The 13,470-nt window shown below is 39.9% G+C and overlaps 1 protein-coding gene across 1 annotated transcript in view; it reads left to right on the top strand.

Moving 5' to 3' along the window:
* Window positions 1-13,470, top strand: part of LOC125559778 (von Willebrand factor D and EGF domain-containing protein-like) — a 63,911-nt gene that overhangs the window by 43,220 nt on the left and 7,221 nt on the right. The window contains exons 9-10 of the mRNA XM_048721458.1: window positions 736-930; window positions 1,026-1,079. Coding sequence (XP_048577415.1) covers window positions 736-930; window positions 1,026-1,079 — 249 coding nt within the window. The remainder of the gene's footprint in view (window positions 1-735; window positions 931-1,025; window positions 1,080-13,470) is intronic.

Genomic DNA, 13,470 nt, shown 5'->3' with positions numbered 1-13,470 from the left:
GGTGTTTGGGCTCTTGAGGTCTACGATAGGGTATCTTTTTTTCGCTTTTTGCTTGTTTTCTTGTTAGGTCTCTGATAGAGTGGACAATGTTGTCAGTATGGCTGACCAATACACACATTGCCGCATTAACCGAAAAAGACAATTTATTTAAACACCATTTGATTGACAGTGAATTTCCGCTTTAATCACGACTTATTGGGTATAATTTTGAGCGGTAGGGTATGTAATTTTAGCCTTAGGTCTTTGGTAGGGTATAAAAATCGAGGATTTTTGGTCTCTATAACTCGAACACCCAGTAACCTGAACCCTCAATAACCCGAACACCCAGTAACCCAAATCCTCAATAACCCGAACACCAAGTAACCCGAACCCTCAATAACCCGAACACCCAGTAACCCGAACCCTCAATAACCCGAACACTCAGTAACCCGAACCCTAAATAACCCGAACACCCAGTAACCCGAATCCTTAATAACTCGAACATCCAGTAACCCGAAAACTCAAAAACTCGAACATCCTGTAACCCGAACCCTCAATAACCCGAATCCTCAATAACTCGAACACCCAGTAACCCGAATACCCAGAAACCCGAACCCACGGTAACAAGAACACTCTGTTATTCGAACATCTTCATTCGAACAACACCCCGATAACCCAATGTTTCCACATTTCTTTTGGAGGATCCGTTATCGGGGCTCGACAATTGTTGTTGAAATTTTGATCATTCATTCTCAGGAACATGTATCGATGGAATAAACAACTACACTTGCCGATGTCACGTGGGCTATAAAGGCGCCCTATGTGATGAGAAAGAGCGAATTTGTGGCGAAGACACGTGTTACCCAGGAGTTAAGTGCAGAGAAATCCCGGATGGTGTGTTGTGTCGATCGTGTCCTGACGGTCTTATTGGCGACGGGAAGACGTGTATAGGTACCAAGGCTAAGTTAAACGGCGTATATATAGATATCTGATCCATTTTATTAAGTAATGAATATCTATTACTGCTTAATTACTTTTTTGTACAGCCCCTGTAACAACAACTCGACCACAGAGCACACAAGACCGTGACCGCACAAATGGTTATAGCTTCTTCTTGATATAGCTGTGACTATAGCTGACTATTCTATGCTGTGCTTGATATAGCTGTGACTATAGCTGACTATTCTATGCTGTGCTTGATATAGCTGTGACTATAGCTGACTATTCTATGCCATACTGGATATAGCTGTGACTATAGCTGACTATTATATGCTGTGCTTGTTTTAGCTGTGACTATAGCTGACTATTCTATGCCATACTGGTTATAGCTGTGACTATAGCTGACTATTCTATGCTGTGCTTGTTATAGCTGTGACTATAGCTGACTATTCTATGCTGTGCTTGTTATAGCTGTGACTATAGCTTACTATTCTATGCCGTGCTTGTTATAGCTGTGACTATAGCTGACTATTCTATGCTGTGCTTGATATAGCTGTGACTATAGCTGACTATTCTATGCTGTGCTTGTTATCGCTGTGACTATAGCTGACTATTCTATGCCATACTGGTTAAAGCTGTGACTATAGCTGACTATTCTATGCCATACTGGTTATAGCTGTGAATATAGCTGACTATTCTATGCTGTGCTTGATATAGCTGTGACTATAGCTGACTATTCTATGCCGTGTTTGTTATAGCTGTGACTATAGCTGACTATTCTATGCTGTGCTTGTTATAGCTGTGACTATAGCTGACTATTTTATGCCGTGCTTGTTATAGCTGTGACTATAGCTGACTATTCTATGCCGTGCTTGTTATAGCTGTGACTATAGCTGACTATTCTATGCTGTGCTTGATATAGCTGTGACTATAGCTGACTATTCTATGCTGTGCTTGTTATAGCTGTGACTATAGCTGACTATTCTAAGCCGTGCTTGTTATAGCTGTGACTATAGCTGACTATTCTATGCTGTGCTTGATATAGCTGTGACTATAGCTGACTATTCTATGCTGTGCTTGTTATAGCTGTGACTATAGCTGACTATTCTATGCTGTGCTTGATATAGCTGTGACTATAGCTGACTATTCTATGCTGTGCTTGATATAGCTGGGACTATAGTTGACTATTCTATGCTGTGCTTGTTATCGCTGTGACTAAAGCTGACTATTCTATGCCATACTGGTTATAGCTGTGACTATATCTGACTATTCTATGCCATACTGGTTATAGCTGTGACTATAGCTGACTATTCTATGCCATACTGGTTATAGCTGTGACTATAGCTGACTCTTCTATGCCATACTGGTTATAGCTGTGACTATAGCTGACTATTCTATGCCGTGCTTGTTATAGCTGTGACTATGGCTGACTATTCTATGCTGTGTTGGTTATAGATGTGATTATAGCTGACTATTCTATGCCATACTGGTTATAGCTGTGACTATAGCTTACTATTCTATGCTGTGCTTGTTATAGCTGTGACTATAGCTGACTATTCTATGCCGTGCTTGCTATAGCTGTGACTATAGCTGACTATTCTATGCTGTGCTTGTTATAGCTGTGACTAAAGCTGACTATTCTATTTCGTGCTTGTTATAGATGTGACTATAGCTGACTATTCTATGCCGTGCTTGTTATAGCTGTGACATAGCTGACCCTTCTATACTGTGCTTGTTATCGCTGTGACTATAGCTGACTATTCTATGCCGTGCTTGTTATAGCTGTGACTATAGCTGACTATTCTATGCCGTGCTTGTTATAGCTGTGACTATAGCTGACTATTCTATGCTGTGCTTGATATAGCTGTGACTATTGCTGACTATTCTATGCCATGCTGGTTATAGCTGTGACTATAGCTGACTATTCTATGCTGTGCTTGTTATAGCTGTGACTATAGCTGACTATTCTATGCCATACTGGTTATAGCTGTGACAATAGCTGACTATTCTATGCTGTGCTTGTTATAGCTGTGACTATAGCTGACTATTATATGCTGTGCTTGTTTTAGCTGTGACTACAGCTGACTATTCTATGCCGTGCTTGTTATAGCTGTGACTATAGCTGACTATTCTATGCTGTGCTTGTTATAGCTGTGACTATAGCTGACTATTCTATGCTGTGCTTGGTATAGCTGTGACTATAGCTGACTATTCTTTGCCATCTTTGTTTTAGCTGTGACTATAGCTGACTATTCTTTGCCATCTTTGTTTTAGCTGTGACTATAGCTGACTATTCTATGCTGTGCTTGTTATCGCTGTGACTATAGCTGACTATTCTATGCCATACTGGTTATAGCTGTGACTATAGCTGACTATTCTATGCCATAATTGTTATAGCTGTGACTATAGCTGACTATTCTTTGCTGTGCTTGATATAGCTGTGACTATAGCTGACTATTCTATGCTGTGCTTGATATAGCTGTGACTATAGCTGACTATTCTATGCTGTGCTTGATATAGCTGTGACTATAGCTGACTATTCTATGCCATACTGGATATAGCTGTGACTATAGCTGACTATTCTATGCCGTGCTTGTTATAGCTGTGACTATGGCTGACTATTCTATGCCGTGCTCGTTATAGCTGTGACTATAGCTGACTATTCTATGCCGTGCTTGTTATAGCTGTGAGTATAGCTGACTATTCTATGCTGTGCTTGATATAGCTGTGACTATAGCTGACTATTCTATGCCGTGTTTGTTATAGCTGTGACTATAGCTGACTATTCTATGCTGTGCTTGTTATAGCTGTGACTATAGCTGACTATTCTATGCCGTGCTTGTTATAGCTGTGACTATAGCTGACTATTCTATGCCGTGCTTGTTATAGCTGTGACTATAGCTGACTATTCTATGCTGTGCTTGATATAGCTGTGACTATAGCTGACTATTCTATGCTGTGCTTGTTATAGCTGTGACTATAGCTGACTATTCTATGCCGTGCTTGTTATAGCTGTGACTATAGCTGACTATTCTATGCTGTGCTTGATATAGCTGTGACTATAGCTGACTATTCTATGCTGTGCTTGTTATAGCTGTGACTATAGCTGACTATTCTATGCTGTGCTTGATATAGCTGGGACTATAGCTGACTATTCTATGCTGTGCTTGTTATCGCTGTGACTAAAGCTGACTATTCTATGCCATACTGGTTATAGCTGTGACTATAGCTGACTATTCTATGCCATACTGGTTATAGCTGTGACTATAGCTGACTATTCTATGCCATACTGTTTATAGCTGTGACTATAGCTGACTATTCTATGCCGTGCTTGTTATAGCTGAGACTATGGCTGACTATTCTATGCTGTGTTGGTTATAGCTGTGATTATAGCTGACTATTCTATGCCATACTGGTTATAGCTGTGACTATAGCTGAATATTCTATGCTGTGCTTGTTATATCTGTGACTATAGCTGACTATTCTATGCTGTGCTTGTTATGGCAGTGACTATAGCTGACTATTCTATGCTGTGCTTGTTATGGCAGTGACTATAGCTGACTATTCTATGCCTTACTGGTTATAGCTGTGACTATAGCTGACTATTCTATGCCATACTGGTTATAGCTGTGACTATAGCTGACTATTCTATGCCATACTGGATATAGCTGTGACTATAGCTGACTATTCTATGCCGTGCTTGTTATAGCTGTGACTATAGCTGACTATTCTATGCCATACTGGTTATAGCTGTGACAATAGCTGACTATTCTATGCTTTGCTTGTTATAGCTGTGACTATAGCTGACTATTATATGCTGTGCTTGTTTTAGCTGTGACTATAGCTGACTATTCTATGCCGTGCTTGTTATAGCTGTGACTATAGCTGACTATTCTATGCTGTGCTTGTTATAGCTGTGACTATAGCTGACTATTCTATGCTGTGCTTGGTATAGCTGTGACTATAGCTGACTATTCTTTGCCATCTTTGTTTTAGCTGTGACTATAGCTGACTATTCTTTGCCATCTTTGTTTTAGCTTTGACTATAGCTGACTATTCTATGCTGTGCTTGTTATCGCTGTGACTATAGCTGACTATTCTATGCCATACTGGTTATAGCTGTGACTATAGCTGACTATTCTATGCCATACTGGTTATAGCTGTGACTATAGCTGACTATTCTTTGCTGTGCTTGATATAGCTGTGACTATAGCTGACTATTCTATGCTGTGCTTGATATAGCTGTGACTATAGCTGACTATTCTATGCTGTGCTTGATATAGCTGTGACTATAGCTGACTATTCTATGCCATACTGGATATAGCTGTGACTATAGCTGACTATTCTATGCCGTGCTTGTTATAGCTGTGACTATGGCTGACTATTCTATGCCGTGCTCGTTATAGCTGTGACTATAGCTGACTATTCTATGCCGTGCTTGTTATAGCTGTGAGTATAGCTGACTATTCTATGCTGTGCTTGATATAGCTGTGACTATAGCTGACTATTCTATGCCGTGTTTGTTATAGCTGTGACTATAGCTGACTATTCTATGCTGTGCTTGTTATAGCTGTGACTATAGCTGACTATTCTATGCCGTGCTTGTTATAGCTGTGACTATAGCTGACTATTCTATGCCGTGCTTGTTATAGCTGTGAATATAGCTGACTATTCTATGCTGTGCTTGATATAGCTGTGACTATAGCTGACTATTCTATGCTGTGCTTGTTATAGCTGTGACTATAGCTGACTATTCTATGCTGTGCTTGTTATCGCTGTGACTATAGCTGACTATTCTATGCCATACTGGTTATAGCTGTGACTATAGTTGACTATTCTATTCCATACTGGTTATAGCTGTGACTATAGCTGACTATTCTTTGCTGTGCTTGATATAGCTGTGACTATAGCTGACTATTCTATGCTGTGCTTGATATAGCTGTGACTATAGCTGACTATTCTATGCTGTGCTTGATATAGCTGTGACTATAGCTGACTATTCTATGCCATACTGGATATAGCTGTGACTATAGCTGACTATTCTATGCCGTGCTTGTTATAGCTGTGACTATGGCTGACTATTCTATGCCGTGCTTGTTATAGCTGTGACTGTAGCTGACTATTCTATGCTGTGCTTGTTATAGCTGTGACTATAGCTGACTATTCTATGCTGTGCTTGTTATAGCTGTGACTATAGCTGACTATTCTATGCCGTGCTTGTTATAGCTGTGACTATAGCTGACTATTCTATGCCGTGCTTGTTATAGCTGTGACTATAGCTGACTATTCTATGCTGTGCTTGATATAGCTGTGACTATAGCTGACTATTCTATGCTGTGCTTGTTATAGCTGTGACTATAGCTGACTATTCTAAGCCGTGCTTGTTATAGCTGTGACTATAGCTGACTATTCTATGCTGTGCTTGATATAGCTGTGACTATAGCTGACTATTCTATGCTGTGCTTGTTATAGCTGTGACTATAGCTGACTATTCTATGCTGTGCTTGATATAGCTGTGACTATAGCTGACTATTCTATGCTGTGCTTGATATAGCTGGGACTATAGTTGACTATTCTATGCTGTGCTTGTTATCGCTGTGACTAAAGCTGACTATTCTATGCCATACTGGTTATAGCTGTGACTATATCTGACTATTCTATGCCATACTGGTTATAGCTGTGACTATAGCTGACTATTCTATGCCATACTGGTTATAGCTGTGACTATAGCTGACTATTCTTTGCTGTGCTTGATATAGCTGTGACTATAGCTGACTATTCTATGCTGTGCTTGATATAGCTGTGACTATAGCTGACTATTCTATGCTGTGCTTGATATAGCTGTGACTATAGCTGACTATTCTATGCCATACTGGATATAGCTGTGACTATAGCTGACTATTCTATGCCGTGCTTGTTATAGCTGTGACTATGGCTGACTATTCTATGCCGTGCTCGTTATAGCTGTGACTATAGCTGACTATTCTATGCCGTGCTTGTTATAGCTGTGAGTATAGCTGACTATTCTATGCTGTGCTTGATATAGCTGTGACTATAGCTGACTATTCTATGCCGTGTTTGTTATAGCTGTGACTATAGCTGACTATTCTATGCTGTGCTTGTTATAGCTGTGACTATAGCTGACTATTCTATGCCGTGCTTGTTATAGCTGTGACTATAGCTGACTATTCTATGCCGTGCTTGTTATAGCTGTGACTATAGCTGACTATTCTATGCTGTGCTTGATATAGCTGTGACTATAGCTGACTATTCTATGCTGTGCTTGTTATAGCTGTGACTATAGCTGACTATTCTATGCTGTGCTTGTTATCGCTGTGACTATAGCTGACTATTCTATGCCATACTGGTTATAGCTGTGACTATAGTTGACTATTCTATGCCATACTGGTTATAGCTGTGACTATAGCTGACTATTCTTTGCTGTGCTTGATATAGCTGTGACTATAGCTGACTATTCTATGCTGTGCTTGATATAGCTGTGACTATAGCTGACTATTCTATGCTGTGCTTGATATAGCTGTGACTATAGCTGACTATTCTATGCCATACTGGATATAGCTGTGACTATAGCTGACTATTCTATGCCGTGCTTGTTATAGCTGTGACTATGGCTGACTATTCTATGCCGTGCTTGTTATAGCTGTGACTATAGCTGACTATTCTATGCTGTGCTTGTTATAGCTGTGACTATAGCTGACTATTCTATGCCATGCTGGTTATAGCTGTGACTATAGCTGACTATTCTATGCTGTGCTTGTTATAGCTGTGACTATAGCTGACTATTCTATGCCATACTGGTTATAGCTGTGACAATAGCTGACTATTCTATGCTGTGCTTGTTATAGCTGTGACTATAGCTGACTATTATATGCTGTGCTTGTTTTAGCTGTGACTATAGCTGACTATTCTATGCCGTGCTTGTTATAGCTGTGACTATACCTGACTATTCTATGCTGTGCTTGTTATAGCTGTGACTATAGCTGACTATTCTATGCTGTGCTTGGTATAGCTGTGACTATAGCTGACTATTCTTTGCCATCTTTGTTTTAGCTGTGACTATAGCTGACTATTCTTTGCCATCTTTGTTTTAGCTGTGACTATAGCTGACTATTCTATGCTGTGCTTGTTATCGCTGTGACTATAGCTGACTATTCTATGCCATACTGGTTATAGCTGTGACTATAGCTGACTATTCTTTGCCATCTTTGTTTTAGCTGTGACTATAGCTGACTATTCTATGCTGTGCTTGTTATCGCTGTGACTATAGCTGACTATTCTATGCCATACTGGTTATAGCTGTGACTATAGCTGACTATTCTATGCCATACTGGTTATAGCTGTGACTATAGCTGACTATTCTTTGCTGTGCTTGATATAGCTGTGACTATAGCTGACTATTCTATGCTCTGCTTGTTATAGCTGTGACTATAGCTGACTATTCTATGCCGTGCTTGTTATAGCTGTGACTATAGCTGACTATTCTATGCTGTGCTTGTTATAGCTGTGACTATAGCTGACTATTCTATGCTGTGCTTGTTATAGCTGTGACTATAGCTGACTATTCTATGCCATGCTGGTTATAGCTGTGACTATAGCTGACTATTCTATGCTGTGCTTGTTTTAGCTGTGACTATAGCTGACTATTCTATGCCATACTGGTTATAGCTGTGACAATAGCTGACTATTCTATGCTGTGCTTGTTATAGCTGTGACTATAGCTGACTATTATATGCTGTGCTTGTTTTAGCTGTGACTATAGCTGACTATTCTATGCCGTGCTTGTTATAGCTGTGACTATACCTGACTATTCTATGCTGTGCTTGTTATAGCTGTGACTATAGCTGACTATTCTATGCTGTGCTTGGTATAGCTTTGACTATAGCTGACTATTCTTTGCCATTTTTGTTTTAGCTGTGACTATAGCTGACTATTCTTTGCCATCTTTGTTTTAGCTGTGACTATAGCTGACTATTCTATGCTGTGCTTGTTATCGCTGTGACTATAGCTGACTATTCTATGCCATACTGGTTATAGCTGTGACTATAGCTGACTATTCTATGCCATACTGGTTATAGCTGTGACTATAGCTGACTATTCTTTGCTGTGCTTGATATAGCTGTGACTATAGCTGACTATTCTATGCTGTGCTTGATATAGCTGTGACTATAGCTGACTATTCTATGCTGTGCTTGATATAGCTGTGACTATAGCTGACTATTCTATGCCATACTGGATATAGCTGTGACTATAGCTGACTATTCTATGCCGTGCTTGTTATAGCTGTGACTATGGCTGACTATTCTATGCCGTGCTCGTTATAGCTGTGACTATAGCTGACTATTCTATGCCGTGCTTGTTATAGCTGTGAGTATAGCTGACTATGCTATGCTGTGCTTGATATAGCTGTGACTATAGCTGACTATTCTATGCCGTGTTTGTTATAGCTGTGACTATAGCTGACTATTCTATGCTGTGCTTGTTATAGCTGTGACTATAGCTGACTATTCTATGCCGTGCTTGTTATAGCTGTGACTATAGCTGACTATTCTATGCCGTGCTTGTTATAGCTGTGACTATAGCTGACTATTCTATGCTGTGCTTGATATAGCTGTGACTATAGCTGACTATTCTATGCTGTGCTTGTTATAGCTGTGACTATAGCTGACTATTCTATGCCGTGCTTGTTATAGCTGTGACTATGGCTGACTATTCTATGTGCTTGATATAGCTGTGACTATAGCTGACTATTCTATGCTGTGCTTGTTATAGCTGTGACTATAGCTGACTATTCTATGCTGTGCTTGATATAGCTGGGACTATAGCTGACTATTCTATGCTGTGCTTGTTATCGCTGTGACTAAAGCTGACTATTCTATGCCATACTGGTTATAGCTGTGACTATAGCTGACTATTCTATGCCATACTGGTTATAGCTGTGACTATAGCTGACTATTCTATGCCATACTGGTTATAGCTGTGACTATAGCTGACTATTCTATGCCGTGCTTGTTATAGCTGTGACTATGGATGACTATTCTATGCTGTGTTGGTTATAGCTGTGACTATAGCTGACTATTCTATGCTGTGCTTGTTATATCTGTGACTATAGCTGACTATTCTATGCTGTGCTTGTTATGGCAGTGACTATAGCTGACTATTCTATGCTGTGCTTGTTATGGCAGTGACTATAGCTGACTATTCTATGCCTTACTGGTTATAGCTGTGACTATAGCTGACTATTCTATGCCATACTGGTTATAGCTGTGACAATAGCTGACTATTCTATGCTGTGCTTGTTATAGCTGTGACTATAGCTGACTATTATATGCTGTGCTTGTTTTAGCTGTGACTATAGCTGACTATTCTATGCCGTGCTTGTTATAGCTGTGACTATACCTGACTATTCTATGCTGTGCTTGTTATAGCTGTGACTATAGCTGACTATTCTATGCTGTGCTTGGTATAGCTGTGACTATAGCTGACTATTCTTTGCCATCTTTGTTTTAGCTGTGACTATAGCTGACTATTCTTTGCCATCTTTGTTTTAGCTGTGACTATAGCTGACTATTCTATGCTGTGCTTGTTATCGCTGTGACTATAGCTGACTATTCTATGCCATACTGGTTATAGCTGTGACTATAGCTGACTATTCTTTGCCATCTTTGTTTTAGCTGTGACTATAGCTGACTATTCTATGCTGTGCTTGTTATCGCTGTGACTATAGCTGACTATTCTATGCCATACTGGTTATAGCTGTGACTATAGCTGACTATTCTATGCCATACTGGTTATAGCTGTGACTATAGCTGACTATTCTTTGCTGTGCTTGATATAGCTGTGACTATAGCTGACTATTCTATGCTCTGCTTGTTATAGCTGTGACTATAGCTGACTATTCTATGCCGTGCTTGTTATAGCTGTGACTATAGCTGACTATTCTATGCTGTGCTTGTTATAGCTGTGACTATAGCTGACTATTCTATGCTGTGCTTGTTATAGCTGTGACTATAGCTGACTATTCTATGCCATGCTGGTTATAGCTGTGACTATAGCTGACTATTCTATGCTGTGCTTGTTTTAGCTGTGACTATAGCTGACTATTCTATGCCATACTGGTTATAGCTGTGACAATAGCTGACTATTCTATGCTGTGCTTGTTATAGCTGTGACTATAGCTGACTATTATATGCTGTGCTTGTTTTAGCTGTGACTATAGCTGACTATTCTATGCCGTGCTTGTTATAGCTGTGACTATACCTGACTATTCTATGCTGTGCTTGTTATAGCTGTGACTATAGCTGACTATTCTATGCTGTGCTTGGTATAGCTTTGACTATAGCTGACTATTCTTTGCCATTTTTGTTTTAGCTGTGACTATAGCTGACTATTCTTTGCCATCTTTGTTTTAGCTGTGACTATAGCTGACTATTCTATGCTGTGCTTGTTATCGCTGTGACTATAGCTGACTATTCTATGCCATACTGGTTATAGCTGTGACTATAGCTGACTATTCTATGCCATACTGGTTATAGCTGTGACTATAGCTGACTATTCTTTGCTGTGCTTGATATAGCTGTGACTATAGCTGACTATTCTATGCTGTGCTTGATATAGCTGTGACTATAGCTGACTATTCTATGCTGTGCTTGATATAGCTGTGACTATAGCTGACTATTCTATGCCATACTGGATATAGCTGTGACTATAGCTGACTATTCTATGCCGTGCTTGTTATAGCTGTGACTATGGCTGACTATTCTATGCCGTGCTCGTTATAGCTGTGACTATAGCTGACTATTCTATGCCGTGCTTGTTATAGCTGTGAGTATAGCTGACTATGCTATGCTGTGCTTGATATAGCTGTGACTATAGCTGACTATTCTATGCCGTGTTTGTTATAGCTGTGACTATAGCTGACTATTCTATGCTGTGCTTGTTATAGCTGTGACTATAGCTGACTATTCTATGCCGTGCTTGTTATAGCTGTGACTATAGCTGACTATTCTATGCCGTGCTTGTTATAGCTGTGACTATAGCTGACTATTCTATGCTGTGCTTGATATAGCTGTGACTATAGCTGACTATTCTATGCTGTGCTTGTTATAGCTGTGACTATAGCTGACTATTCTATGCCGTGCTTGTTATAGCTGTGACTATGGCTGACTATTCTATGTGCTTGATATAGCTGTGACTATAGCTGACTATTCTATGCTGTGCTTGTTATAGCTGTGACTATAGCTGACTATTCTATGCTGTGCTTGATATAGCTGGGACTATAGCTGACTATTCTATGCTGTGCTTGTTATCGCTGTGACTAAAGCTGACTATTCTATGCCATACTGGTTATAGCTGTGACTATAGCTGACTATTCTATGCCATACTGGTTATAGCTGTGACTATAGCTGACTATTCTATGCCATACTGGTTATAGCTGTGACTATAGCTGACTATTCTATGCCGTGCTTGTTATAGCTGTGACTATGGATGACTATTCTATGCTGTGTTGGTTATAGCTGTGACTATAGCTGACTATTCTATGCTGTGCTTGTTATATCTGTGACTATAGCTGACTATTCTATGCTGTGCTTGTTATGGCAGTGACTATAGCTGACTATTCTATGCTGTGCTTGTTATGGCAGTGACTATAGCTGACTATTCTATGCCTTACTGGTTATAGCTGTGACTATAGCTGACTATTCTATGCCATACTGGTTATAGCTGTGACTATAGCTGACTATTCTATGCCATACTGGATATAGCTGTGACTATAGCTGACTATTCTATGCCGTGCTTGTTATAGCTGTGACTATAGCTGACTATTCTATGCCGTGCTTGTTATAGCTGTGACTATAGCTGACTATTCTATGCCGTGCTTGTTATAGCTGTGACTATAGCTGACTATTCTATGCCATACTGGTTATAGCTGTGACTATAGCTGACTATTCTTTGCTGTGCTTGATATAGCTGTGACTATAGCTGACTATTCTATGCTGTGCTTGATATAGCTGTGACTATAGCTGACTATTCTATGCTGTGCTTGATATAGCTGTGACTATAGCTGACTATTCTATGCCATACTGGATATAGCTGTGACTATAGCTGACTATTCTATGCCGTGCTTGTTATAGCTGTGACTATGGCTGACTATTCTATGCCGTGCTCGTTATAGCTGTGACTATAGCTGACTATTCTATGCCGTGCTTGTTATAGCTGTGAGTATAGCTGACTATTCTATGCTGTGCTTGATATAGCTGTGACTATAGCTGACTATTCTATGCCGTGTTTGTTATAGCTGTGACTATAGCTGACTATTCTATGCTGTGCTTGTTATAGCTGTGACTATAGCTGACTATTCTATGCCGTGCTTGTTATAGCTGTGACTATAGCTGACTATTCTATGCCGTGCTTGTTATAGCTGTGACTATAGCTGACTATTCTATGCTGTGCTTGATATAGCTGTGACTATAGCTGACTATTCTATGCTGTGCTTGTTATAGCTGTGACTATAGCTGACTATTCTATGCCGTGCTT

The sequence above is a fragment of the Nematostella vectensis genome, chromosome 14 (assembly GCF_932526225.1).
Source record: "Nematostella vectensis chromosome 14, jaNemVect1.1, whole genome shotgun sequence".
In the NCBI taxonomy this organism is placed as follows: Eukaryota; Metazoa; Cnidaria; class Anthozoa; order Actiniaria; family Edwardsiidae; genus Nematostella; species Nematostella vectensis.
This window is presented reverse-complemented; position numbering and strand designations above follow the sequence as displayed.